Consider the following 27,964-nt stretch of genomic DNA (forward strand, 5'->3'; position numbering starts at 1 on the left):
GAGGCAGGCCCAGGACTCACAGGTCCCTCCAGGGCCCGTGTGGGCAACAGTGGGTAGGCAGGGAGGACCCCACGAGCACCACGCTCCCCTAAGCCACAGGAGGCTAGTCCACAGCCAGTCCTCGGCATGGCCCTGGGCTTGGAAGAGCTGCTCTGTGGCCTCAGGACAGGTACGTATTTGGGGTTTCCTGTCTGTGAGCTGCTCTGTATGGGGGGGCCCCGACCCCAGCTGCAAAGGCCCTGTGCCTCAGCCCCAGACCTCCAAGTGCCTGGCGGCTGCCCCCACAACTGCTCCCTTCCTCTGTTGAGTGTGCTGGACCAGGCAACAGGACAGATCTGTGTCCAAAGGTCACAGGATCTGGACTTGGGTCCCCAGAACCGATTCCCAGAGGGCAGAGGCTTCAAGGCAGCGGAGGAGGGAGAGGTGGAGGCAGGCCTAGGCTGGGGGCATGGCCCAGGACATGGCCTCAGGGAATAAGGGGTGTGTGTGTGTGTGTGTGTGTGTGTGTGTGTGTGTGTGTGTGTAGTGTGGCTGTGGACTGGCCAAGGCAGGAGGAAGGTTCCCACTCCCAGGCAGCCTGCTGGCAGGAATGCCAATGATTCTGCCCTCCTCTTGGGAGTCAGCCACCCACCACCAGCTGCACCTGGGAGATGGGGGTGGGGGGTGGGGGGGTACTTTCTCAGTGCACTGGAAGACAGGAGAGAAGAAGCTGAGGTCCAGGATTGTCCCAGAGCCTGGCCTCGGTGTGGTTCCCCTCCCCGTGGGAGCTGCCTTCCACCTCCTGGCCTTCCCAAGCCCCTGAGGGTAAGCTGGCCCTCTCAGCAGCCCGGATGGGGTGGGGCCCACTGGTGTGTGCAGAGCCTTTAGGGTGGTGGTCTGGATGCGCAGCTTCCCTGCCTGTGCCCACCCATGACAGACAACATGGAAGCAAGTGTCTTCCTGAGGCCTCCGTGACCCCTCCCGCTGGAGCCCCCACCAGCTTCAGACTCCAGAGGTGGAGCAAGAACCACAGGGAATGCTGAGGACTGGCCCTGGCCAGGCTGGGGAGTGAAGTGCACCTTCTGGTGGGCTGGGTCCGGGTGACCAGGGATGGGCTGGGACTCTAGGCCGCCAGTCTGATGCAGTCAGACACTTCCTGAGCAGACTGGGCTGCTAGTCCCGCGAGCTGGCACAGCTCACTGAAGACGTGCTGGGCTTCCTTGTCTGCAAACCAACCATGGCCAAGCACACACCGGGGAGTGGTGGCCTGGGGAGTGCCCAGGAAGGTCAGAGCCCTGGCTGCTGGCTGCAGGCACACAGATGACCCCGGGCTTCCCCCAGCTCTTGGTCCAGGGCCTTGTACCCGCTGTCCCTGGCAGACGATGCTCTGGGTGGTGAGGGAGCAAGGGGATGCAAGAATGGCCAGGCTCCCATGACTACTCCACCCTGCTGAGACTGGCTACTGGCTGACTTGGCACCAGAAACGCTCCCCTTTGTCTGGGCAGTAGGAAGCCACTTAGAGGTGCCCCACGTCTGGGCCGCTGAGCAGAGAGCCACACCAGCCTTAGTCACAGGGAAACCCCAGTCTGATCTGGCACCCCAGACGGGACTCAGCATGACTCACTGGGGGCCACCTGTCTCGCCTGGCACCTCCGGGACTGGGAAGCAGCATCTGCAGCCTGCCGGCCCCCAAGCCCCCGCTTCCCTGACCTTGCACCGTCAGCACTCCTGAGCCCCCTGCAGCTGGTGGCCAGAACCTAACATGGAGGCTGGGGCAGCTTACATGGGCAGGGCCAGATGTGTAGGCAGATGGGGACAGGCGACATTCTGTGACCTGGGGCCAGTGCTGCCCAAAGACCTGCCCCACCTCTGCAGCCACTTCCCTGGGTGACCAGAGCCCGGACAGTCCTTCCAAGAAGCAAGTCCCCCTGCAGAGTGTGGGGGCTCCTCCAGTCACCTAACTTAAGTTCCCTCACAAGAATCTCTCTTTCTACAACCCTGAGTGCCTGCCATGGGGTGGGCAGGGGATACCCAGCTTTGGGGACTTTGCATGCTGGCAGAAGGCTGGGGAGCTAGGGAGGATGGACATGTGACTGACACAGCCGCCAGGAGATGGGGGAGCTCCCGAGGTCAGGGTGCGGGCTTGGGGTGCTGGTGGGGCTGTTAGGGGGAAAAGGATGTCCCAAAGCTAATTCCATACAGGCTTTGTGGACTCCACCCCCACCCCAGGTCAAAGTCAAAGACACTGGGAACTCCAAATCCCATCACCATCAAAGAGAAGGTGGCTGAGACCTGAGGGTGGGGTTAAGCAGCCAGGTGGATATAAAAGGCAGACACGTGGGCTTTGGGGATCCCCCATTTTTGGCTCCTGGCCAGCTCGCAGCGTCCGGCCAGCTCTGAGAGTGACTTTGGGTTTCCAGGTCGTTGGATCGGGTAGGACGCATTAAAGACTTTATTTCCCTATTTTCTCCCTGAGTTGTACATTTTCCTTATTTCCTTTTCTCTTGTAAATAAACCTTTTATTAACCCTTTTGTGTGTGTCTGTAGTAGAGTATTCATAAGTCCCTTCAAAGCGCGCGGGTGAGGACCCACAGCCAGGAACCTGTTTAATATCGGGGTTGCTCTATAACAGGGCCAGCAGTCGGTGGACATTTGAAACCAAGTGTTCTGAGTGGCCTCACAGGTGGTGGGGAACAAAGGCCTGAAAGAGGGGCAAGCGCTGACCCTGCAGAGGGAAGTGGGTGGCATCCTGGGCAGGATCATGGTTGGTGGGGGCCCTGACAGCTGGGGTGCAGGAGGAGGCTGTGTGCAGGAGTACAGGCAGTAAAGCAGAGGGGTGGGGGGGGTCCCCCAACCTGTGGCCTCACAACTCTAAGGACTGGCTTTGACCCCACCTGAACGGAGACCCGGGTCTGGGCTGGAGCAGAGAGGCGCAGACTAGAGGACAGCCCCAGTGCCCCTGGAAGCAAGTGTGCCACAAGCCCAGCCAGACTTGGCCAGCCCTTTCCAGACGGGAGTTCAAATGAGCCAAGCATTGAGGGTGCTGAGGTCTGAGGGTCTTTGGGAGAGCAGCAGGGGGCCCTGTCTACCCTGGCTGGCCCTGACCCAGCCTCTGGCTCGCTTAGGCTTCCTGGGTCAACAAATTGGGCTCTGAAGTTGGGCCTACCCTGGAGGCCCACATTCTGTCACAGGTGGCCCAGCACTGAGGTTGGGAGGGGGGTGATGGGGAATGCTGAGCTGCCCTCAAGGCAGCAGAACAAAGGCCTGCAGCGAGAGGCAGGGCCCAAACTGCCACTGCCCTCTGGGCTGGGCCCAGCCCACACAGTGTGAGGCCCCTGGCGATTGCCTAGGCCCTGGGGCTCCAGGGCTCCTGGGCTCCAGGGCTGCAGGGCTGTCAGGGGGTGTTTGAAGGGCTAGCCCCTCAGGGAGGTCCCACCACACTACCCTCTCGGAGCTCTGGCATGCAGCCCCGGCCCTCTGGGAGCTGACCACAGGAGACTTGGGCCCATCCTCTTTGGGGTGGTGGTCCCTGGTGGTCCCAGGAAGGTACTGTGGTCTGGGAAGGTAGAGAAGTGGAGGGGGGCTGGGCATGGCTGGGAACCCATGTAAGAGGCACCCTCCATTGTGCTGCCCTGAGTTGGGGTCATGGAGGGGGAGGGTCAGGACTCCCGACGCTTGGCAGGGGCCATTTCTCTCCGCACCTGCTGTCCCCGCTGCCGCTCTGTGTGCTAAATTAGGTTAGGAATTCCAGGTTCATCCACAGAATCCAGAATTGGGCAGCATCCCCCAACGTTCCTCTCGCCTAGACCCCTCGAGCTGTAACAGGGTGGTCCCCAGGAAAGGGGGAGGTTCCCTGCCCCTCTCCCTGTCCTATAACAGACCCAGTGTCCTGGCCCTGCCCCTGGCAGGGTTTCCTGCATCCCGGCTCGGGAGGCCCATGGAAGACGTGAGTCTCCTTGAAATAGGAACTCCAAGGCAGCTGCATTCAGTGTTGGGCGGTGCGGCCGCCCAGGCCCACATCTGGGGGGTGACCTTTGGATCCCTCGGAGAGCCCTGTCACCCCACTGGGACCGCGTCCATGGCGCCACCTCTCCATCTGCGCCTGGGACCACAGGAGGCAGCGTCAGCCCCATGGCCCCAGCCAGGAGCCCACCGGGCCACAGAGGCTGTGATTGGCAGCTGGTGTTGGGGGGGCTGGGGGTGTGGGTCCTGTTAGCTTCAGCTCTCCCTCCCCTGCGGTCAGGCCTGCTCTGGGCCTGCAGGCAGGTATTTCTGCCCAGGGGAGGGGCAGTGACTCACAGGCAGTTACCTGTCCTGGGGCTCCCTGCCAAGCCACACCAACTGGAGGCGGCATCTGGGGCTCATTCCTGCTTTTCCTCTTAAGCCTCCTTGGTGTGCTGGGCTGTGGCCTCTTCCTGTTCCAAACTCCCCAGGAAGTGGGGGCATGGGGGTTTCCACAGTTGGCTTGTCCTGGGAGGGGTCTGGTGCTTTCCGGGGTCCTGGGTGGCCAGGACTTCTTGTCGCTGGCTAGTGCAGGGCAAAGGCCATGATGCCTGTGTACACCCCGGCCAGCCGGCCCAGTGCAGGGGCAGCGGACCCCTGGGGCCAGTCAGATGCCGGTGCAATGCCCGCCCAGCAGGGAAGCCCCGCCAGGAGCCTAGTCTCCAGCCATCACCGCCCAGTGCTCTCTGCAGCACCCACACCCCGTGCCCACAGGTAGGCGGGGACGGGGGGTGCTGAGCTCCCTGTGGACCGGGGACCCACCTGCCCCATCCTGTCCTGGGGTGGGGGTGCGGTGACGGAGATGGGCGTGCTGGCGGCCAGATTCCTGGGACCCGCCCTGCTGTGGGCAACGCCCCGCTGGGGAGTCTCAGAGGTGAGGCTGTTGTTTAAAAACTGGAGCCAGGAGGGTGCCCCTCAATCCCAGGGGAGAGAGAAGAGCAGCCCTCAGAGCAAGGTAGGACCTGGCCGGCTGCTGCATGACCTTGGGCTTTCTGCGGGGTCTGGGCCGGGCAGGGCCCCTCCAGGTCCTCCTTCCGGCAAGCTCCTGCGGGCCTGGCCGGGCTGGGCGCCCGCCAGCTGTGGTGTTTGCGTTGCTTTCCCACATCTGATAAGAGGCTCAGAGCTGGGGAGTGAAGCCTGCTGGGACCTGGGGCCCTCACAAAGAGAAATGGGAGGGCGCCAGCGTGGGGGGGCCAGAGGTAGTGGGGAAGAGAACCAGGGCTGGGGCCTGTCTCTGAGGCCCTGCAGCTCCGTGACCCCTCCCCCAGCCCTCTGGAGCATTAGGATGTCAGAGTGAAGCGCCAGGCAGCCTGTTCCCCCACCGTCATTCACCCAGCCAGGGCTGGCGGCTACCGCAGGAGCAGTGAAGGTCTGGGCCAGGGCCGGGAGGGCACTGCCTCTCCGACCCTGCCAATCCCAGCCTCTGAGTACCGGCCCTGACCTCCAGCCCGTTCCTCTACCCCGCCCATCTTTGGAGACATTTTGGGTTGTTTCTGGAAGGAATCCCCACTCACTTCTCAAAGACAGCCAGACCAGCTTCTCCCAGGCAGCCCAGCATCGGCATCCCCCACTGGCCTGGCCTTGGCCGCTGGGCCAGCACTGAGAGAGGACAGGCCCCTTGTTGGGGGGCAATAAGGCCTTGGGCTCCCTAGCTCCCCTGCTGCTGCCCCACCCTGCTCCCTGCCTGTCCTCTGCACTGTGTGAGTCACAGTCCAGCCTGGCGTTTTTCAAGCATTGGCTGCGAGTGCACCTGCTGCTCAGCAGTGACCAGGTCACGACCCTCACAAGGACTCTGAGCATGCAGGGTCCAGATGCAGAGGCCAAGAGCCAGCACCCCAGACGGGGCCGCTTTACCATCTGCTCTGCCCCCAGGTGAGGCCTCTCTGGGGTCGCCCCGCTGCTGAGGATGTGGTCGCTCTTGCTCCTGTGCATGAGTAAGTGTCCCCCCACCCTGGCCCTGGCCCTCAGCGGCAGGGAGGGCTGCGGCCGCGGCCTGTGGTCTGGGCCTGGAACCCCGACCCCCAGGACCTCACTAGCTACCCTGCCCCTTTGGGATCTTGACTCCAGCCTCCCCTAAGAGCATTGCAGTGTCCCGGGATGTCCAAGGCCCCTGGAGTCTGCAGGGCGCACCCTGCCGCTGCACCCGTTCCCCCCACCACCCCGCCGCCGCCTCATGCTGTGCCCGGCTTTGGCTTTCCATTCCCTGAGAGTCAGAGCGGGGCCTGGGCCCATGTGGCCAGCCTGGGGCATAAGGAGGTGGTCAGACTGGGACCCTCTGCCAGGTGCTGTGGGTTGTCTCCCCTTACTGCTGGGGTGCAGAGCATGAAGCCGGCAGCTCACCCTGCATCAGGCCATGGGCCCATAGCTGGCGGAGCCTGAGTGGGGGCAGGGCCCAGCCTCTGGGGTCAGCCCTCCTGGGGTGCCGGGACAGCCGGCCCACCCTGGGGCTGTGACGACTGCCGCTGTCATTCCAGTGCTGCCTGGCATCTGGGGCACCCAGCAAGCCTGCTCCCGTGGGGCCTGCTACCCGCCCGCAGCGGACCTGCTCGTCGGGAGGACCCACTTGCTTCATGCCTCGTCCACCTGCGGGATGACCAAGCCCGAGACCTACTGCACCCAGTATGGGGAGGTAGGTCCTGCTCATTCTGGTGTGCTTGCCGAGTGGGCTGCATGAGGTGGGGTGAGAGGGTGAGGTCCCTGTACCCCGAGGAGTGCCCTCCCCTGGCCAGGTTGGTCGGCGCCTCCCCTCTGGCTTGTGGGGGCAGAATCTCCCGCCTCCCAGGTAGGGGCAGCAACATCTTCCTCAAGTCTTGGGGAGAGGCTGGCAGGTCCCTGTGGCTCTTTGAGGGGGTCCTTGGAGGACCAAGCTCAGGCTGGCGCCGGGAGGTGGGGTGAGCGCCAGGAGCTGGGGTAGGAGCTGGGATGAGCACCCTGGGCTGAGCACCGGGCATGTTCTCATGGGACAGATCCCTGCGGTCCCATGGCCATCGCCTCTTTGGGATAGACGTGGACAGGCTGAGGACAGCTGGAGCACATCTTGAGGGTACTTGGTCTGGAGGGGCCCAGCGCCCTGCTGCCCCTGCGGGAGACTTGCCCAGCCCAGGCAAGGGCCGAGCACATGGGGAAGGGCACAGGACGAGGGACTGGGGCTGGGGCTCAGCCGCTCCCATGTGGCGCCTGCAGGGACCCTGGGCCTGCCTGAGGCTGCTGCCTGGGAGCTCCTGCCCGGGACCTGGGGCCCTCCCTCTGGGCCCAGACCTGGGGCAGGGCCTGCAATTTCCTTTTCCTTCTGTCCACGGGCTTGGGGTCTGGCTTCGCCCCCCTCCCCTTCTCTGAGCCTGAGCAGTCCATGTTTCCTCACATCCCATGCGCCCTTTCTCTACACTGGACATGGGCCTGGACAGAGGAACTGGAGGGGGCTGGCCTCTGAACCGCATCTTTGTAGACTTTTGGGGAAGAGGGAATGAGAAAGGGAGCCAGAGAGACAGAGAAAAAGGGAAAGAGAGAGAGAGGGAGCAAGCGCTGTACAGAGAGATGGAGATGGACAGGAGAGAGAGAGAGAGAGACGCAGAGACAGACACTGAAAGAGGGAAGGGAGGGAAAGGAAGGGCAGGGCCAGGGGCGGGGCAGGGAGTGGGTGCTGGGCATAAGGGAAACCAGGGCCTGCAGAGGTCTCCCCGTCCCAGGCGGTCTCGTTCTTGGGGCTACCACTCTCCAGCACCCCGGTCTCTGTGCCCCCAGAACCCGTGTCCCCTTGGCCACTCTTGGCCAAACTGGTCCCGGGCACTGGTTGGGGCATGAGCCCGGGCAGCCATGCCCCCCGTCACCCACTTGGATTAGGGAGCGCCACTTGACAGGGTTGGGTAAGACTGAGGCATCAGGCTACCCCTCCCCTGGGCCCGATGGCTCCGCTGTCACCAGCTTTCTAGGCAGCAGACTGGGTCCAGCAGGCCCTGACCGCTCGCCCTCAAAATCTGGGCCCGAGCCTTGTCTAAAAGTCCAGGACCCTCTGCTGACTCCCTTTCTGTGGCTGACCTGCCTTCCTGGGGGCGGTGAGGACGTTCCGCGGGCTCGGGCACTGGCCCCTGGCCTGGCCCCATCTGGACACCTGTCCCTTTGGACCTGTCCCAGCCTCTCTGAGCTGTGCCAGGGCCACCTCCCTCTGCTGGCCCTGACAGCGTGCTTGTGAAAGGGAAGTCTAGACTTTTGCAACCCTGGGGGATGGATACACTCAGCTATTTGGGACTATAAAAGCTGAGAATTTTGGCTCTCTTTTCATTTTCTAGAAGGGGAAATAAATCTCAGTGGCCTGGGAAAAGCAGAGGACAGGACATTGCGAGGGCAGTGGCAGCCAGGACCACTGGCCCTCCCCTCCTCTCCTTGGTGGGAGGGGAGGGAGGACAGGAAGGGTCCTGTGGGTGGTCTGAGGGCTGCTCCAGTGCCAGTCCTCCTGGCGGGGCCTCCTCTCCCTGGCCTGTCTGCACAGCACCTAGGTTAAGGGCCCGAGTCCACTGGTCCCGCTGCACCCTGGTTGTCTGTGATGAAAACTAAGAGTTTGGGTTTTAGGGTAGCCGGGTTCCAGCTTTGGGGTCACGTCACCGTTGAAGCAGACCCTCCTCCAGGCTGAGCCCCCTGGAGGTGCTAAGAGTCCTCCGTAAACCATCTCATCCCTGCTCAGCACCCACGGAAGTGGCCCCAGAGTTACTGGGAGGGTGGGTGAGTCCTGGTGGACACTGGGGAGCTGGACGGGGTGGGTGACAGACAGCGGGGCCTGAGGGCAGCAAGAGGTGGCACTGACCTCGGGCCTTTGCTCCATGTTGGACCCAGGAGCCCTGGCCCGCCATCCCCTGCCCTGCTCATGTCCATGCGGCCTGACCTGGGCAGCGGCACCCTCATGGCAGGCTCTGCGGAATGGAGGAGTGGGAACAGTGGGCACTCAGGGCAGGTTGCTCTGGTGCCTGATTCTGCTGCCTGCTCAATCCTAGCCACCCAGGGACTGGCCTCGTGGGCTTTGGGTCCTCTGTGACCCTTGCAATGGACACTGGGCTACCAGCTTTGCATTCCCCCTGCCTGGGGCATCTCCTTTCACTGTTCTTCCAGGCTCTTCCCCAGAGCACCCAAGGCCTGTAGGCCTGCAGGCCGCTCCTCTTCCAGCTCCCAGTCTCCTGTGGATATGCCTGTGGCCGCTGTCCTGGGCAGCCCCAGGCCTGGATGAGACGTCCCTGTGGCCTCCACACCCCCTTGTCCTGGGCCTCCCTGAGTTCACTGCTCCTCTGAAAAGTGGGAGCAACACCAGCACCAACTTCTCCAGCTGCTGTTTTAGGCATAGGAACTGGGAAAGGCCGGCCTGAGCTGGCGGAGGCGTGTGCTGCCCATCCTGTGCCCCTGCTTGCGCCCCTGCCCATCCCCTGGCCACCTGCCTGCGAGGGCCTGCCCCAGACCATGCTCGATGGCTACTCCTGACCAGAAGGCCCGTCCTGCTCCCGCTGGCCAGCGGCCGACCAATCGGGCTGCAGGGGCTGAGCTGGGCTGGGGTGAGCAAAGTGTCCGGGGTGTGAGGCCTCCGCCCCTGCCCCATCCCTGACTTGCAAGAAGGACCTGACTGGAAGGTCCTCGCCCCTGTTCCTGTTCTCGTCGGGGGAGCCCATCGCCTTTGCCTTGTGCTCACCTCTGGCTCCTGTGCCTGCTTCCCTGTGTTGGGCAGGGGAGAGCCCCACGAGGGGCTGGGGTCCCCCAGGCAGGCAGGCAGCAGGACGGCCAGGAAAGGCTGACCCGCCTTTGGCCATCTTGAGCTGGGGCAGCCCTCAGCAGCCAGTGGCCTTTGGCTGGACTTTCCAGCCCTCATTTCTCCCCGGACACGGTCTCTGAGGCAGTGTCTGCCCCTTAATGCGTCTCTACCCTGTGCCGCCCTTTTTAGGGAAACTTAATTAGCAGCTTCCTTAGGAGACGTCTGGAGCACTCTCAGGTCAACTGGCTGTGCAGACTCAGCAGCTGGCCTTCCTCTCTTGCAAACAAGACAGGAGATGCAGCCAGCGGGGGTCCCCACCCCCGACACACATGCGTACTCCACGACCTATTCTTGGCCTGTGGGGTTGTGTCTCGACACCCTGCCCCACGGGGTCCGGCCAGCTGACTCCCGAGTCTGCCCAGCAGGTCGGAAACTGCCAGGGCTCCTGCTTTGGGGGCTTGGGGCGGCTCCCAACAGAGACCCCTTGAGGAAGGAACACATTCATCTGTTATCAGCTGCCCAGACCTGAGCAAGGGTTTGCTGGTGAGGAAGTAGGTGGTGGCATTTGGGGAAGAGGAGGTGTGAGAGGAGGGACAGACCCTGGGGGCGTGTTTCAGTCCAGGGAGGCAGGCTGGGTAGGAAGCTTGCTCCAGGGGGCCTCTCTGGGACTGTGGGGGCCTGGCCAGGGGGTCTATCTGGCCAGGGCCTGCAGAGAGAGCTCCTCCTCCTGCCCTGGCTGGGAAGACGGTGCCCATCACAAGCCGACTCAGGTTTCGTCCTCCTCCACTTCCTCTGCTTCTGCTCACTGGGCTCCTGAGTGCCTGGCTGGAGGGGGGCGCAGGAGGAGGTGGGCATGGTGGCACCTGCATCACGTTTGTGAGCCAGAGGCAACTCAGCTTCTGCTCCTGCTCTGGCCAGCAGCGTGGGTGGGGACAGTCTCCGCCGCCCTGGCTGTATCTTGGGCTTCCTTCCTTCTGCCCTGGCTGGCAGCCACGGCCCCAGGGCACTGCTTGGAGGCGCAGGCGCCCTGGTGAGCATGCAGGAGGCAGGGGAGGTCAGCCTTCTGCCCCAGGTCAGCCTGCTCCCCACAGGGCATTGCTTGTCCGCCCTGGTTGACCCCGCTCCTTCTGGCACGTCTCCCTGCCCTCCCAGTTCGCTATAGGCTTGTCTGCTTGCCAGACTTCTGAGCTATTCTAGAACGTTCCAGGGCAAGGGAAGGAGCCCAGTCTGTCCAGATGGGGAGCAAGCAGGAGCCAGACTGGCTGGAGGTCTGGCAGGCTGGACTGATAACAGGCCGGTCACAGAGGCCGCAGGGAGCCCCACCACATCCACCTCCTCCCTCTCTGGAGAGATGGACGCACGTACCACACAGGGGGCGGCCTCCTCTGAGGGTCACACACACCCCACGCAGACAGACACACACATGGACGGACACACACACAAAGAGACACACACACGGACACATACATGAACAGACACCACACACCGACACATACACAAACAGACACACACGTGGATACACACACAGACACACACCACACACAGACAGACATACATGCGGACACACACACGTGTGGACAGACACACACGGACACACACACGCCACATCCCTATGCACCCTACACATAGGTGTGAATAGGGGAACTGAGGCCCGTAGGAATGGAGTGGCGAGGGCCCATCTGCCGCCTGACAAGCAGCCACTTGAAACACTGGCCCAGGGACTGAGATACGCCAGGACCAACGGGTCACCAGAGAAGGATCCCAGCCGTCCATCACCTCGAGGCTCTGGGTTGACATCATGCTGGGTCGACATCATGCCCAGACCCAGCTGCCTCCCCTCTGGCCGCCCCCACCCCATGGCAAGTCTGTCCAACAGCCTGCACCAGGGAGCAGGCCCAGCTGTCTTCCCAACAGCCTATCAGTGTGGTGCCTCCCACACCACCAACGGCGCCCTCTGGAGGCGCTTTCTCATCTATAAGTTTCCAGGGTTTGCAACGGGCAAGGGCATGTCATCCCCGTGTTGTGGGTGCTGGCTCCATGGCCAGCAGATAGATGGCCAGCTTCTGGCCTCTGAGCAGGGGACAGGCCTGGCTGGCAGAGCTGGGCCTGGGGACAGCACTCTCTCCTGCAGGGGCAGTGCCAGTGTGGGCAGAGCACCCAAGTGGAAAAGATTGCCCGTGTGCTGGGCAGAGCGGGAGAAGGGACCTGGAGCCATCCCTTTTGGTGCTGCCTGCCAGGACCAACATAGGACCTGCAGCCATCAGGGTGGGATTGCTCCTGCCGGCCAGGGTGCCTGAACCGCCGAGCAGCCCCGTGGGCACCAGAGCCTGCTGCCCCTAGAGCCGCCCCCAAGGCCCTGGCAGCTCTGGGGTCTCACCACACCCTTGGATGACAGAGCTCACCTTAACCACCACGTCTGCCCACCTGGTCCCGGGAGCGGGTCGGGGTGTGTGTCACGGGGCTTCTCTTCGGTGCCTGTCTCATTCCAGGGCATGGGGAGGGCAGGGAAGAGGTAGTTTTGGGGGGGTGTCTCCAGCAAGGCTGTTCCATTCCAGGCCCAGAGCTTCCAGGGGAGCCCTCTCCCCTCAGCTGTCCTGGAGGGCACTGCTGCCCACCGAGCCCTCTGAGGTTAGGGGCCCAGGCTGCCCTCCCCCAGGACAAACCAGGAGGACCCTGCCATCTGGAGCTGTGGGCGAGGGAGCCCCCAGACATGCTGGGGAGCCACTCCTCCTGGCCCCAGCTGCAGCAGGGCTGAAGCCGCTCTTTGCTGAGTGAGCGAACGGCTCAGAGGGAAACTGCTCCTGGAAAGCTGGCGGTGGGTAGGGCTGGGACCATAGCGCCCCATCCCGTGCTGCACCCCAGTGGACCAGGTGCCCGCAGGGCTGGTGTGGTAGCCTCCTGCGCCCCTCATGGCAGACGCTGCCCCTCCTGTGTGCATGCGCTCTCTTCATGGCTCTGGACGCATCCATGCCAGGTCATCGCTCCTGCCGCCTCCTCTTCAGTGACAGCGTCACTGCTGCTGGCTGATCTGTATGGGCTGGACAGGGCTGGATGGGGCCAGGCGGGAGGACGAGTGGCCTTGGGGCGGCCCCGGGCCCTCAGTGGGCTCGCGGTGTGAGAGGGCGGGAGCCGCCGTCTGAGTGCTGTCCTCCCTGCAGTGGCAGTTGAAATGCTGCAAATGTGACTCCCGCCTGCCTCATGGTTACAACAGCCACAGGGTGGAGAATGTGGCGGCCACCTCAGGTCCCGCACGCTGGTGGCAGTCCCAGAATGGTGAGCCCCCAGGTGCCCCAGCGGGGGGTGACGGGTGGCTCCCCAAGGCTGAGCTGGATCTCCAGGCTGAGCCAGGAGGCGGGAGGTGGGAGGGGTACTCTGTTTCACCACGTCACAGAGAGCGGCAGAAGGATTCAGCTTGGGGGCAGGCGGTGGAACTCCCCAAGGTTCGGGAGCACCAAGTGATGTTGGCAGGACCCTGGCAGAGCGTAGGTTGGGTTTTGAGGAGGTGGGACCAGTGGGCGCTCCCATCCCTGCCCCCCAGGGCGGCCAGACTCCAGGCAGGAGTCCTGGCCTCACCCAGCCACTCCAGTCAGAGACTTGGCCAGGGCTGGGGGTAGGGGGCAGCTGTCTAACACCCCACTCTGACCTTCCAGGCGTGAGCCCCGTCTCTCTGCAGCTAGACCTGGACCGGCGATTCCAGCTTCAAGGCATCGTGATGGATTTTAAGGTGAGTTTCCTGGGGGGACTGGCCATGTCTCCAGGGGGGCACTGCTTGCCCTGAGCCTGCGTCGTGGAGGTGTAGCGGTCTCTCCTGGAAGCCAGCAGTGGCTCATGTTTCTGTCCTGTGGGGCCGGCACCTCTTCCTCCACACCCCACCCAACCTGCTGGTCAGTGCCCGCTGTTGGCTGGGGCCAGCATGCAGTACATGGCAGCTGTGGGGGGTGCCAGGCATGGGCTGAGGGAGAAGCAGCGGGGGGCAGAAAGGGAGTGTCTGGTTGGGGGGTGCAGCAGAGCATGCACTGGGGGATGGACAGGCCTAGGCAGCCAGAGCCAGGAGAGGGCCTTCCAGGCAGGAAGCAGGCCAGAGGGCAGAGGCGGCAGCTGCAGGCCACTGCGCTGTGTGGGGCACAGGCCCAGGGAGGCAGGCCCTACCATGAGGGACGGGCCTGGAGAGCTGCAACCTGACCGAGACGTACCTTAGCCCACAGACACATGCCTGAGGGCAGGGAGCCGGGCGCCCAGGGCAGCGGGGCTGGATCCATGGCAGGTCCTCCCTTGGGGTGTTTGGCAGTTTCTGGAGACAGCTTGGTGGTCTCTGGTAGTGGCCAGGGGTGCACTGACCATCACCTGCTGAGACAGGCCACGGCCAGGCAGCGTCCTGGGGGCGTTGAGTTGGGTCTGGGGACAGTGAGGAGTAGGAACTAAGAGCGCAATAGCCATGGTGGGGACATGTGCAAGGGGTGGGCTCCCAGAGGAGGTGACATTCAAAATGAAGACACTGGACAAGAGGGTCCACCAGTGGCAGGACACACGCGGCAGGAGGAAGATGCATTGCACAAGGGCTGAGACGAGGTGCAGGCGGCAGGAACAGTGGGACATCCCAGAAGCAGATCCTATGGCCCAGGAGACGGTGCCCAGATTCATGGTCACGGGGAAGGGCCACCAACCCACAGGGAGCTGTGCCCACAAGAAGGGTATCCTCTAGAGGAGGGAGCCTGCAGACTGGCGAGGAGCTGAGGAAAGGGAGCCCTGAGTGTGGCTGCCGGGGATGAAGGCTGCTGTGGTCACCATGGAAATCAGGATGGAGGCGCCTCAGAGAGTTAGAAATAGCTCATGTCATTCTGCTTTTGAGTTTGTGTCTGAAGGAAATGAAATGAAATTTTCAAAGAGATCTGTACCCCTGTGTTCATAAAGGCAGGGCTCAGATCAGGGGACGTGGCTGAGTATCTGCTGATGGACAAATGGTTGACAAAGATGTAGATGGCGCTGTGGAATATCATGCAGACATGACAAAGGAGATGCTGCCATTTGCGACAAAGGCTGAACCTTGAGCGCATTCTGCTGGGCAGTATAAGCCAGAGAGCATCTCCCTCATGAGGAATCTCAAACAGCTGAGCTCATGCTCAGGCCCTGGTCTAAGCGGGGACCTTAAGGGCAATGTTGAAGAGATGAAATCTCAAGGGAGGGTGGGATGCCACAGAGGCAGCGTCCAGCTACTGCAGGTCTTGGTGGTACATGGCACGATGACACAGGCATTCAGGATAGCATCTGAGCTGTGGGCCTGTTGGGCTGGCCCTGGGCAGGGGTCCCAGCTCAGCGTGACTGGGGCCTGAGCTACAAGCATGGCCCAGTGAGGGCCTGAGGGCACAAACATGCTGCCTGGGCTGTGCGGTGGGTGGGGTTTCAGGCCTGGGGGCTGGGGCTGGGCCAAGTCGGGTCACACCTCCAGAACAGGCCTCCTGTGTGTACTCGCCACTGCTCCCGGGAAACCCCAGAGCCAGTCTTTGCCCACCCTGTGCCCCTCCTGCCCTCACTGTGGCTCTGGGGGCTGCCCACCCCTCCTTTGCCCTGTGGCATATCCCTGAGTCACTCAGGCCCTCCTGTCCACAGGGGCCCATGCCAGCAGCCATGCTGATCGAGCGCTCCTCTGACTTCGGCCAGAGCTGGCAGGTGTATTGCTTCCTGGCGGCCGACTGTGCCTCCGCCTTCCCAAGGGTGCCACAGGGCCAGCCGCGGGGCTGGCAGGACGTCCGCTGCCGCTCCCTGCCCCAGAGGCCTCTCAGGAGACCCGATGGCGGTCAGGTAGGTACAGGGATACGAAAGGGCTGCATGGGGAGGGCCCTGACCACCCGTTTTCTCCAGTCGCCCAGGCAGCCCCAGGACACCCTGGGCTAGGCCCCCTGCTACTCCCTGTCTCTGGTAAAGGCCTCAGCCTCGGGAGTGTGCTGGGGACTCCGGGCTGGCCCGGCTCTCCTCCCAGCCTCTCCCCAAGCTCTCCCACAGGGAGGTCAGCCCACAGCGCCCCTTGGGGACGTGACTGCCCACAGGGTCCAGGAGGCAATGACATGGAACCTACTAGTCTGGTGCAGCCTTGGTGCCATGAACCCACCCAGCAGGCTGTCCTCGGGCCACTGTCTGCCCAGCCTCCCTACCTGGGAATCCCTCTTCCCCCATGACCGTGCCTCCTGACCCCACGGGCTGCTGCTGTCTGTCTGCTCTCCTGCAGACTGCCCTTCCTGCAGGGCTGGGGGTCCCTGTGTCCTGGGTTTTGCCACCCCTAGATCTGTGTTCACCACATTCTGAAGACCCCAGCCCGGAAGGCAGGCCCTCTGCCATGTGTGGAGGCCGACAGGGAGGCGCTCCTGGGCCACGCAGGGAAACCAGGGTCTAGAGGTGCTGGCCCCTCTGCCACGTGGTCCTGGCTGTTTATTCCTCTCAGATCTTTGGAAAATCAGTCCCTTCCTCGGGCGCATGTGCTACGTGCTCTGCGACTATGGCCAGGAAATTCCATCTCTGTGTTTGCAATGCCCAGGAGATGTTATGTGCGCACCTGTGCGAGCTTAGGGTTCCGAGGGCATCTGGCTTCCCGGGGCGGCGGCTGGATCATCCCAGGTGCCTGCTGAAGGGCCTCACATGAAGGGAAGCCTCTGAGCCCAGCTAAGGAACTTGTCCCCTGAACCCCTGCAGGTCCAGCTCAACCTGATGGACTTAGCCTCGGGGATTTCAGCAACTCGCAGCCAAAAGATTCAAGGTGTGCGTGGCCGCCGGGCGGGGTGCTGGGGAGGGGCCGGAGCATAGGCCCTGCAGTCCCAGGCAGGGGTCTTTGCCTTGTGGGGACCCTGGGGCATCTGCAGCCATCCTGACCTCCCCTCACCCCTCCCTCCTGTGCCCTTGCAGAGCTGGGGACCATCACCAACCTGAGAGTCAACCTCACGGGACTGGGCCCCGTGCCCCAGCATGGCCGCCACCCGCCCAGCACCTACTATGCCATCTCCCAGCTGCGCCTACAGGGCAGCTGCTTCTGCCATGGCCACGCCGCCCACTGTGTGCCCCAGCCCGGAGCCCCCACAGGCGTGCAGGTGACCGCTGGCCCCAGGAGGGCGGGCACGCAGCCGTCTAGGGCAGGGTGGGCAGGGTGGGCCTTCCCTGTGGGCAGGAGGACTCACACCTTAGCCCACTCCTTGGGAAGCTCCTTGTTCTCGGTCCCTGCGAGTTTGGTGAGGGGTCCCTATGGCCAGGCCTCCACCCACCCTGTCAGGTGACCCTGCCATGGGTTCCCAAAGCTCCAGGCACCCGAGCCCCAGGCGAGCACCTTGCTGCAGACTCGGAGTCCCACCTGGTAGCAAGGAGTCGGGCACAGCCACCAGGTCCCAGGCTGAGTGGGGCACAGCAGGTGTGTGCAAGACCCCAGCCCCACGAGGGCCTGACTCTTGCTGGGAAAGCAACAGCAGGGGAGGCAGGACAAAGGGGTACCCTGAACTGTGTGGTGCTCAAGCCATGGCAAAGAGCAAAGCTTGGTCGAGAAGCCTCTGGCTTGAGGAGAATGGGGGTGCAGAGGGAGGGCCTCCCAGCCTGGGACCCCTCAGGGCAGGCTGTACGCTGGTCACTGTGTTATGGGGTGGTGTCCTTGAGATTTGGGGTGGGCTGGGTTGGGTGTTGGTAATTTTTAAAAGCTCTGCAGATGATCAAGGTGCATACAGGGCTGAGAGTCCTGAGCCTGGTGGAGCAGGAGCAGTCCCCCCGCCCCCACACCTCCACCCCATCCTGCGCTCTGCTGGTGGTGAGAGAAGGGAGCCCATGGGGGTCACGTTGTCACACTGGCAGGCACGGCAGGGGGTGGCTCTTGTGAGGAACGGTGGCCCCAGACTGCTGTATGGGCACCTATGTCATGCCTGGAGGCTGGTGCCGGCTCCTTGCAGGCCCTCAGCCCAGCCGCCAGCACAAGGCCTGGGATGGGGCCTCCAGAGGGCCCAGAAGCTTCTGGAACCAACTGTTAACAAGCAAGAGCCTCCTGGCCTTGGGCATCTCAGGGTCCAGGTGCAAGGAAGGAGCTTTAGGTGTCATGTGGTGGCACACACACTTACACACTCACAAAGCATGCACTCACACACACTCATACACACACATATGCTCTCTCACACGCCATGCACACTCACACCCGGTGACCCGCCGCCCACTGGCGGGTCACAGAGCTACTAGGGCGGGGCGCTGGGCCGAGCAGGCCTCCTCAACGAGGGTGTTCCCCGCTGACCACTGCCCGGTCCCAGGTGCCTGACGTCTGCGTCTGCCAGCACAACACGGCTGGGCCCCACTGTGAGCGCTGTGCCCCCCTCTACAACGACCGGCCCTGGAGACCAGCGGACGACCAGGACCCCCACACATGCCAGCGTGAGTTCCTCCCCAGACCCCCTCCAGATTCTGACCTCTTCCATACTGCCTGGGAGGGCTAGTCTCAGTCATTTATGTCTAGACCCTGCTGAGTTGCTTCGGGCTGTCCTTGCCAGCTAGGTGGAGTGCAGGCCTACCTCTAGCACCCATGCCAGGCTGTCTGCTGTCCCCTCCTTGTCAAGCCCTGGCCTTGGGGCAGCTCCCGTGGCCCCAGCTTCCATCCCACAAGACGCTCCTCTTGGGGTCTCCCCTTGCGTGGCCTGCAGTCGGCAGCTGTCCGGACCCTGGGCCAGCAGCGCGGGCGGCAGGTGACAGGGCGCTGAGACTGCTGTCCTTGCCCTCCCTTTCAGGCTGTGACTGCAACGGGCACTCAGAGACCTGCCACTTTGACCCCACTGTGTTCGCGGCCAGCCAGGGTGCCCATGGGGGCGTGTGCGACAATTGCCGGCACCACACGGAGGGCCAGCACTGTGAGCGCTGCCGCCTGCACTTCTTCCGCAACCGACGCCCTGGCGTGCCCCCGCAGGAGGCCTGCATCCGTGAGTACGCGGGCTGACTGCGTAGCCCTTGCCTTCCACGCGGGCCTGGCCCCGCTGGACGGCTGCGTCCTCTCCCCAGCCTCAGGGGCTCCACCCGCTGTTTCCTGGCCCTTGGGTGCCACACAGAGGTGGGAGGAATGTTACAGTATGGACACACCAATGTGGGGCACAGAAACCCGCAGGGAGGCAGGGCCCAGGAAAGAGGCTCAGGAAGGAAGGGCCCCTGGGTGGGAAGCTGGTCCCCACTGGGCTCTGCCGACAGGAGTGAGGCGGCAGGGACTCGGCCTCCAGCGGGGACCTGACCACCTCCCAGGCCCATCTCCTGGCCTGCACAGGGGGCTTTTCCCCAGCTTCAGGAAAGTGTGGGAGGCCCAGCAAATGGTAAGGACAGACTAGGCTCCTGTGCCAGGGGCCTGCCCCGTTGGGGTCCCTGCGCCCCTGCTTCCCTTAGTTCTTGGAAAGTGAGGCTGGAGCACAATGAGACCACGCTTACTGCAGCCTGGTGGCCAGAAGTGAGCATCCAGTTCTTACGGCAGCTTCCTGGTCACAAAAACACTACCAGACTCCCCCGCAAAGACCCGCGCGCTGCCATAATAAGCATCATGTGTTCTCATTCATTCATTTGCTTTCCAAAGCCTTATTCCAGTTCTGGGTTGCCAGGGTTGGAGCCTTCCTGGCAGCTCAGGGTCAGAGAGCTCAGTCTGGAGGGTCCTCACACACACATACACACACATACACACACACTCACACACTCCCGCTGGACAACGGGGGTCCCCAGAGAAGACCTGTACCTTCCTAGGGCCCTCCCCAAGGTCGGACCCCGTGGCAGGGTTCCAATGTTCCCCACTGCCATCCGAGTGCCTACAGTGCCCCCTGGCAGGCTGGAGGCTGGGCCTGGGCAGCAGCTGGGGGCAAGGGTGGGTTGCCTTCCGGAACCAGCCCTTACACTTCTCTTCGTTCCTCGTGGTGGCTGCCACATGTCCAGCCTGTGAGTGTGATCCCGATGGGGCGGTGCCTGGGGCACCCTGCGACCCACTGACTGGGCAGTGTGTGTGCAAGGAGCACGTGCAGGGGGAGCGCTGCGACCTGTGCAAGGCAGGCTTCACCGGCCTCACCCATGCCAACCCACAGGGCTGCCACCGTGAGTGGGGCCGCAGGGCGGCGGGTAGGGGGGTGGCGGGTGAGTGGGCAGCAGCGGGTGAGCGGGTGGAAGGCGGGCAGCCTTTTCCTGGCTCTTACCCGGGCCCCTCCCCTCCCTGGTGCCCATCCGTGGGGGGCGTGGGCAGCCCCTGGGCTCAGCCCGCTGCCTCCCGCAGGCTGTGACTGCAGTGTCCTGGGATCCCGGCGGGAGCTGCCCTGTGATGAGGAGAGCGGCCAATGCCAGTGTCTGCCACATGTGGTGGGCCCCAAGTGTGACCAGTGCGCCCCACATCACTGGAAGCTGGCCAGCGGCCAGGGCTGCGAGCCATGTGCCTGTGACCCCCAGAACTCCCTCAGCCCCCAGTGCCACCAGGTAAGCGTAGGGTCTGGTCCCCTCTGGCCTGTCTCCCTCCATGCTGTGTTCCTGGGCCTTTTCCAAGCCAGGCTGTCACCTGCGGCCCCTCCCTTCAGGGGCACCAGTGTCTCCCCTTGGTGGCTCTGAGCTTTTGGCCCTGCTGCTGGGCCTCTCTGAGTCTTGACTTCGGGCTGGTTTTGGGGGAGCCCCTGTTCTGGGGGCCCCCATTCTGCAGTGGTTCCAGGGCTGCCTGCTGGTCAGAGGCTGGATGCAGCCACCACAGGGCCCGAAATATGGTGTCCTCACACCACTCGCCCCTCCAGTTCACAGGGCAGTGTCCCTGCCGGGAGGGGTTCAATGGCCGAACATGCAGCGCTGCAGCCGTGCACCAGTGTCCCGATCGGACGTACGGAGACGTGGCTGTGGGCTGTCGAGGTGCGTATCACCGGGGCCCCAGGTTGTGGGCAGAGGACATCCCGCACTGGGCCCAGGATTGCCAGGGTGGCTACCCCTTGCCCCCCACACCCTGGGTGGGCAGGCCCAGGAGGGCACGTCCAGGGGCAGCAGACCCAGTGCAGTTCCAGCTCTGCCCGCCGCAGGCCCCATTCCCTCACCCAGCCCTGAGCTCAGGGACTCCCACAGCCTGGGCCATGGGGGCCGGACCCTGCCCGGCGCAGTGTGGAGCTCAGGCTGTCACGCAGCCTCTCCCAGCTGGGACGGCCACCACAGTCCCACAGCAGGGCCCCTCGAGCTGGCCTCCCTGCCTCTCAGCCCCGGACACCTGCCCTGACTGCCCTGCCCGCAATTCTCACCCTAGCCTGCGACTGCGACTTCCGGGGCACCGAGGGCCCGGGCTGTGACAAGGCCTCGGGCCGCTGCCTCTGCCGTCCGGGCCTGACTGGGCCCCGCTGTGACCAGTGCCAGCGTGGCCTCTGTGACCGCTTCCCAGTGTGTGTGGCCTGCCACCCCTGCTTCCAGACCTATGATGCTGACCTGCGGGCCCAGGCCCGGCGCCTCAGTGGCCTACGCAACGTCACCGCCAGCCTGGGGCTCGATTCAGGCCTGGCCGCCCGTGACCTGGCCTCGAGGATCCTGGACGCCAAAAGCAAGATGGAGCAGATCCAGACAGTTCTCAGCAATGCCGCCGCCACAGAGCAGGAGGTGGCCCAGGTGGCCAACGCAGTCCACTCCATCAGGTGTGCCTGCCGCCCGCGCTCAGAAGTGGCACGAGGGCCGCCGGCAGCTCCCGCAAAGCCTGGGAGGGCTCGGGCCCAAGGTGACAGGACAGTCTCGCAGGGCCAACTTGCTGGAGAACAAGCAGGGCCCAGCCTGGGCCTTTAAGGTGCCTGGGTCTGCCCCGGGGTAGTCGCACTTGGTCCCCCCAGAGGCAGGGACTCTACGAAGAACTGGCCTTGGCCTGGGAGTGGGACCACCCACACCCCTCCTGCCTGTGGGACCGCCAATCACTGGGTGTGGTTCTGAAAGATTGTCATCTGGTTGCCTTCCCTGGGGTCCTGCTGGCTGTGGGTGCCCCCGGCCACCCAGAGGTGCAACCTGTCTCCAGAGGGCGTGTCGAGTCACAGCTTTCAGCTGGTGTTCTCGCCTGGGGCTCCACAGCCAGAAGTGGGGCCAGGCTATAGGGAAAAGCACCGGGCAGGGAGTCCCTGAGGGCTCACAGGCCGGGGGTCTGGGCAGTCGGTGGAGACAGCAGCAGTGGGCACTCAGGGGGCAAGTGTGGATGAAGAAGGGATACTCGGGTGCCTGCAGGTGCAGGTCCTGGCTGAAGCCAGCCTGTGGCTGGCAGGAGGGGACAGGAGAGGCCTGTCATGGAGGCAGCTGGCGAGGCAGGGAACAGGGGCTGTGATGTGAGGGTCACACAGTGAAGGGAGGAGTTTATGTATCCACCTTTGGGGGCTGAGGGCTGAGCTTTGTCCAGTGGGGGGACTGAGAGGCCATGCCCTGTCCAGCAGGGGGATGGAGAGGCTGTGCCCTGTCCGGCAGGGGGACAGAGGGCCCATGTCTTGTCCAGCAGGGGCACAGAGGGGCTCCCCAGCTGTGTGGTCTCTGCTCTGCTCTGCTCTGCTCTGCTCTGCTCTGCTGAAGCCTCTGCTTTCCCTGACTCAGTTCGGTTTCTCCAAGGCCTGGCTGGCTTTGGGGTGCCCCTTCTGTCTCCACTGAAAGCCCTCCTCCCGTCTCAGGCGGACCCTCCAGGGCCTGCAGCTGGACCTGCCCCTGGAGGAGGAGACCTTGTCCCTCCCAGGGGACCTGGAGAATCTGGATAGGAGCTTCAACCACTTGCTGGTCCTGTATAAGAGCAAGCGGGAACAGTTCGAGAGGATCAGCAGCGCTGACCCTACAGGTGGGGATCGGGCTTGGTCAGGCTGCTTGCCCCTCCATGTCCTGCCCTGGGCCTCAGGTGCAACGCCTTCCGCCCCCTCTGCTTTCCCGCAGGGGCCCTGCGCGTGCTGACCGCAGCCTACCAGCGCTCGGCCCAGGCTGAGCGGCAGGCCTCCGACAGTACCCACCTGTTGTTGCGCCTCAGGGACAGCCGCCGGGAGGCCGAGGCGCTAGGGCGGCAGGCGGGAAGCGCGGGAGGAGCCATTGGCCCCCAGCTCTCAGCCCTGAGACTGAAGCTGGCTGCCTTGCCAGACCTGACACCCACCATCAATAGGGTGAGTGCAGCCCGAGCCCCTCCTGTGGCCGAGCCGCCCCCTCTGCCATTGACCTGGGCCAGGTCTGGCCTCAGATTCTCACAGGCGCCCTGGTTGCCAAGGACACCAGCTCTGGCTATCGGTTTGTGGTGTGGGCTGGGAGTGGTTGGTGAAGAGTCGCGGTGCCCTCTGATGCTCCATCTCTCCTCAGCTCTGTGGGGGCTCCAGGCAGACGGCCTGCACCCCAGGAGCATGCCCAGGAGAGCTGTGTCCCCGAGACAACGGCACGACCTGTGGCCCCCACTGCAGGGGAGCGCTCCCTAGGGCGGGGGGTGCCTTCCGAACGGCTGGGCAGGTGGCCGAGCAGCTGCAGGGCTTCAGCTCCCAGCTCCAGCAGACCCGGCTAATGGTAGGTGCCAGGGCTGGCACTGGGAGGGGCGGAGGGGAGGCCCGGACGCCCCACCTTCCAGTCAGGGAGCAGGGGCCAGAGGCAGCAGGGGGCTGGCCCAGGCCCACAGGCCTGAAGGTGGCCTTGGGGCCGGTGTTGGGATTTTCACCTGATCAGGTTCTGGGGCCAGAGTGGGTCACTGAAAAATACCCCCCTGGGGCTGGGGGGCAGCCTGCAGAGCCCTGGCAGCTGCTGACCAGCAGTCTGTGGGCAGGTCAGGGCCACTGAAGAGGCCGCCTCCAAGGTCCAGGCTGATGCCCAGCGCCTGGAGACGCAGGTGAGCACCAGCCGCTCCCGCATGGAGGAGGACATCAGGCGCTCACGACTCCTCATCCAGCAGGTTCGGGACTTCCTCATGGGTGAGCCACCACCGCTGTCAGGGTCCCCTTCCCCGACCCTGCACCCCTCCACTCGCCTGGATCCCCACTGGGCTCCCTACCGACCTATCTGTGCCCAGGAGCACAGCCTGCTCCCTTTAAGCCCTTCCCTTGTCCCTGAAGTGAATCCCCATTCCCTGCCATGCCCTCTGGCCCCTGCTTGAGCTGGCTGCCCGCCTCGGACGCCTGCCCAGTCCCACTCCAGGCGGCTGCTCTGGCCCTACTCCCTCAAGAGGCTGTTCCTGGCACCCAGTCTGGTGGTCCCTCCCCACTGCTGCCCTCAGAGTAGACTCCACCGCCCTGTGGGTGCTGCAGTCACCTGTGGGCATCATTTGTGGTGTCCCTGGACCAGCCACTCGGGAGGTCAGGGCAACTGTCCCATGGGCTATGTCGGCCCCGGCACACATACAGACATGGATGCCCCATGCGGCCTGGAGGTCCAAACAGCTGGGGCCCACCTGGCCCGGGGCGGTGGAGATCCAGGCAGAACGGCCACCCTGACGCATGGGCAGCTGCTTTTCTCCTTGCTCACCCTCTGCTCCTGCATGCACTTGCACATGCTCACGCACACTCTCTTACCTCCTTGCTTTGCATGTGTTTACTTCCCTGGATTGGCCCTCCTGCCCCATCTCCCCACCTGTCTCTCAGAACCCTCTGGAACCCCATCTCCAGAAAGCCTTCCTGCCCCGCACGACTGGTCATACACTCCTCATCTGGTGGCCATCTCCACCTGTGCTCACCCGTCATGCCCCTGCCTGTCTGTTCTGCAGACCTCATGCTTTGGGGCCTGGTTAGGCCTCAGTTCCATCTCCCCACACACTGTGCTGTGAGTAGGGCCACGAAGCCGACGCAGACTGAGCCCGTAGTGCAGCCCGGTGATGCAGGCAGAATAAAGGAAGGGCCAGAGTGAGGAGTGTGGGCACCTGGGAGTGCCCACCTCGAGTGCTCACCTGGGCATGCTCACCTGAGAGTGATCACCTGGAGTGCTCACCTGGGAGTGCCCACCTGGAGTGCTCACATGACAATGCTCACCTGGGAGTGCTCACCTGGAGTGCCCACCTGGGAGTGCCCACCTGGGAGTACTCACTTGGGAGTACTCACCTGGGAGTGCTCACCTGGAGTGCTTACCTGGGAGTGCTCACCTGGAGTCCCACCTGGGAGTGCTCACCTGGGAGTGCTCACATGACAATGCTCACCTGGGAGTGCCCACCTGGGAGTGCTCACATGACAATGCTCACCTGGGAGTGCTCACCTGGAGTGCCTACCTGGGAGACTTTCTGGGGCAAGTGCATCTTGAGCCTCACTCTAAGAGTAGCACTCTGGGTCAGAAGAAGGTTGTGGGCTCCAGGAAGTCTTGTGAAAGCTGCAGGGACATGCCCAAACTGCTGGGCAACAGGTAGCAGTCAATGCCAGGGAGGAGAGCTGGCAGAGGGGAGGCAGAGCTGGTGGCTCTGAGGAGGAGGAGGCATTGAGCAAGCACAGGACCCTCTGGCCCTGCTTTGGGAAGTGAGCTCTCTGGTAGCAGAGGGGAGTGTGGAAGGGCCCTCAGTGCCAGCCCCTGCAGCCCCCAGCCAAGCCCATGTGTGCGGAAGTTAGTTCAGGGCCAGCTGTCTGGCACCACCTCCCTCCTCCACCCTTCCGCTTGCTGTGGCTCCAGACATGCGGCTGTGCCTGCGGCTGTGCCTGCAGCTGTGCCCGCAGCCCTCCTCCACGGCCTCCGACAACACACAGAGCTCGGGCCTGTGGCCATGAGGGCAGGCAGCCCTGGGCAGAGGCCAGAGCCTATGCCCCACAGGTGCTGCTCAGCCAGGCTGGGCACCCCGGACTCACAGGTGCTGTCCTGCAGACCCTGCTACGGACGCGGCCTCAATCCAGGAGGTGAGCGAGGCGGTGCTGGCCCTGTGGCTGCCCACGGACTCTGCCACGGTCCTGCGGAAGATGAGTGAGGTGCAGGCCATTGCAGCCAGACTCCCCAACGTGGACCTGGTGCTGTCACAGACCAAGCAGGACATCGCCCGGGCACGCAATCTGCAGGCCGAGGCGGAGCAGGCCCGGTATGCCTGGGCCACCTGCTCCTGCCGGGACCTCCACACTGCTGGGGCAGAAGCAGCTCTGGGTCCTGGGGTCGGGGGGCGAAGGGGAGTTGGTGGGGGGTGCTGTGGTCACTCTGCGGGACGTGGCAGCCAGAGTCCAGTTAGCCTCGCAAGCCCTGTGGGCTTCCGAGTCCCTCACGTCTGCTGGGGGTCCCGACAGGAAAGTGACTTTCTCCTGCCTGTGCTGGGCTGTGCTGGGTGGTGGGACTGAGCCCACCCGTTCCTTGACTCCCGCTCTGCCCAGGAGCCGTGCCCATGCCGTGGAGGGCCAGGTGGATGGTGTGGTGGACGACCTGCGGCGGGGTGCCGGGGCACTGCAGGAGGCCCAGGACACCATGCAGGGCACCAGCCGCTATCTTCGGCTCCTGCAGGAGAGGGTGGCTGAGGTGAGGGGCAGGGTCCTCCCCTTCTTGGGAATGAGCGGAGAGTCCAGCCACGAGCCCTAGAAGCTGCTAGGAGGTGGCCTGGACAGAGGCTGAGCTCATAGGGGTGACAAATTTGGCCGAACCTTGACCTTGGATTTTCCATCCAGGTAGTCAGTGCAGAAGCTACAGCACGAGGCTCAGCTGGGTTGGGGAAGGGAGGCGGGGAGCCAGGATCATGGGGGGCAGGGGCAGGGTGTCCTAGAGCTCTCTCGCTGCCTGCTGAGGGGAGAAAGAGCTGGAAGGCACAGCGAACCCAGCGTCCCTCTCCCACAGGTCCGGCAGGTACTGGGGCCGGCGGAGAGGCTGGTGACTGGCATGACAGAGCAGCTGGGGGGCTTCCAGGCACGGATGGAGGAGCTGAGCCGCCAGGCCAAGCTTCAGCAGACACAGGCTGCCCAGGCCCAGCAGCTGGCAGAGGATGCCAGCCAGCAGGCACTAAGCGCCCAGGAGGTACAGAGGGGGCCCGGCCAGCACTGTGGGAAATCTTGGCTTGAGGGCACTGAGGGTGACCATGACCCCAGAACCCCCAGCAGGATGACCCCAAACTTGGCTGGGCATCTGAATTCTGCTCTGCTGACTTGTAGCTGGTCCAACAGCTGTCCTGTGCTGGGAAGCTTGCAACAGCAGGCCTGGGACCGGCCCCGAGCTTGCCCCTCGCGGCTCAGTGGCACCGGCACTTGACCTGCCTAGCCTGGGCCCCTCGCGGTCAGAAGGGCCCAGAGAACCCTTCTCAGGAGTTCCCTTCTGGGGTGGGCAGGCACCAAGCTGGTTCTGAACAGTGTGGCAGAGTTGCAGGGGGGCTGGGAGGGCAGGAGAGGGAAGGGGGAAATAGACGGAACAGACTGAGATCTAGTGGGTGGCCAAGGGTTTGCAGAGGCAGGGCCAGCCCACAGGGGAGGCAGGAGGCGTGCCCATTGCTATGGTCAAAACCCAGTGCTGCAGCCAAGGCTTGCGGGCTCCGGACAGCGGCAAAGGGGCCCCTGAGTGTCCTCCCTGCACAGGGCTTTGCGAGCGTCCGGCACAAGTACACTCAGCTGAAGGAGCGGCTGAGTCGGACACCCATGCTGGGGGAGCAGGGCAGCCGCATCCTGAGTGTGAGGACAGAGGCAGAGCAGCTCTTCGGGGAGACTGTGCAGATGATGGACAGAATGAGAGGTGAGGGGCTCTGGCTGGGCACTGACCCTGTGTGTGCCGGAGTGGGGGCCGCTCCACCCCCACATCCCAGGTCATCTGGCCAGGTTCCTGGGGGAGTGGAGGGTGCAAGTAGGGAGAGCTGAGGAGCCTTTGGGGGGCCTCACTGCCCCTGCCTCCCACTCCCTGTACCCTCAGACATGGAGGCGGAGTTGCTGCAGGGCAGCCAGGCCATCCTGCTGCGCTCGGCGGACCTGGCTGGACTGGAGCGACGCGTGGAGCAGATCCGGGACCACATCCATGGGCGCGTGCTCTACTACGCCTCCTGCAAGTGAGCAACCGGCGCTGCCGCCCACAAGGGCCAACCCGCGCCTGACCCAAGTGTTCTGAGCTGCCTGCCGGCAGACCTGTACCATGAGGACACTCCGGGCTGCTGTTGACTGTGCCTTGGGACAGCGGCCACGGCGGGGGACAGACCTGGCGCGGCTGGTCACCGTGGCTGGAGCCCTCACGAGGAAGAGCCGCTGGCCAGCCAGCGTCCCCACTTCTTCCTGAAGGCTGAGGCTGGAGCATGCACAAATGCAGCTGAAGAGGATGGGCAGAAGGGAACCCCAATAAAAATCTTTGGCAAAGAACCTGGAAGCTCCCCTCGGAGTCAGCCTATACCTCTGTCTGCCTCTTGCTTGGGGTCCTGGAGTGCCCCCTGGGGCT

At 63.8% G+C, this 27,964-nt stretch overlaps 1 protein-coding gene across 1 annotated transcript; it reads left to right on the top strand.

Annotated features, from left to right (window-relative positions):
• Positions 1–126: 126 nt before the first annotated feature.
• On the top strand, positions 127–27,588 carry LAMB3 (laminin subunit beta 3; the record flags this gene model as incomplete). Its single annotated transcript, XM_084245505.1, has 22 exons — positions 127–169; positions 6,456–6,610; positions 12,868–12,982; positions 13,360–13,433; positions 15,317–15,508; positions 16,394–16,457; positions 16,604–16,785; positions 17,974–18,094; positions 18,445–18,633; positions 19,619–19,774; positions 19,950–20,146; positions 20,452–20,563; positions 20,946–21,324; positions 22,327–22,487; positions 22,580–22,800; positions 22,991–23,188; positions 23,442–23,586; positions 25,451–25,658; positions 25,942–26,083; positions 26,396–26,572; positions 27,124–27,277; positions 27,452–27,588. 22 exons carry the CDS (start codon positions 127–129, stop codon positions 27,586–27,588), a joined length of 3,522 nt encoding a protein of 1,173 aa, XP_084101631.1.
• Positions 27,589–27,964: the final 376 nt, after the last annotated feature.

This window comes from Talpa europaea, assembly GCF_964194135.1.
Source record: "Talpa europaea genome assembly, chromosome: 10".
Taxonomy (NCBI): Eukaryota; Metazoa; Chordata; class Mammalia; order Eulipotyphla; family Talpidae; genus Talpa; species Talpa europaea.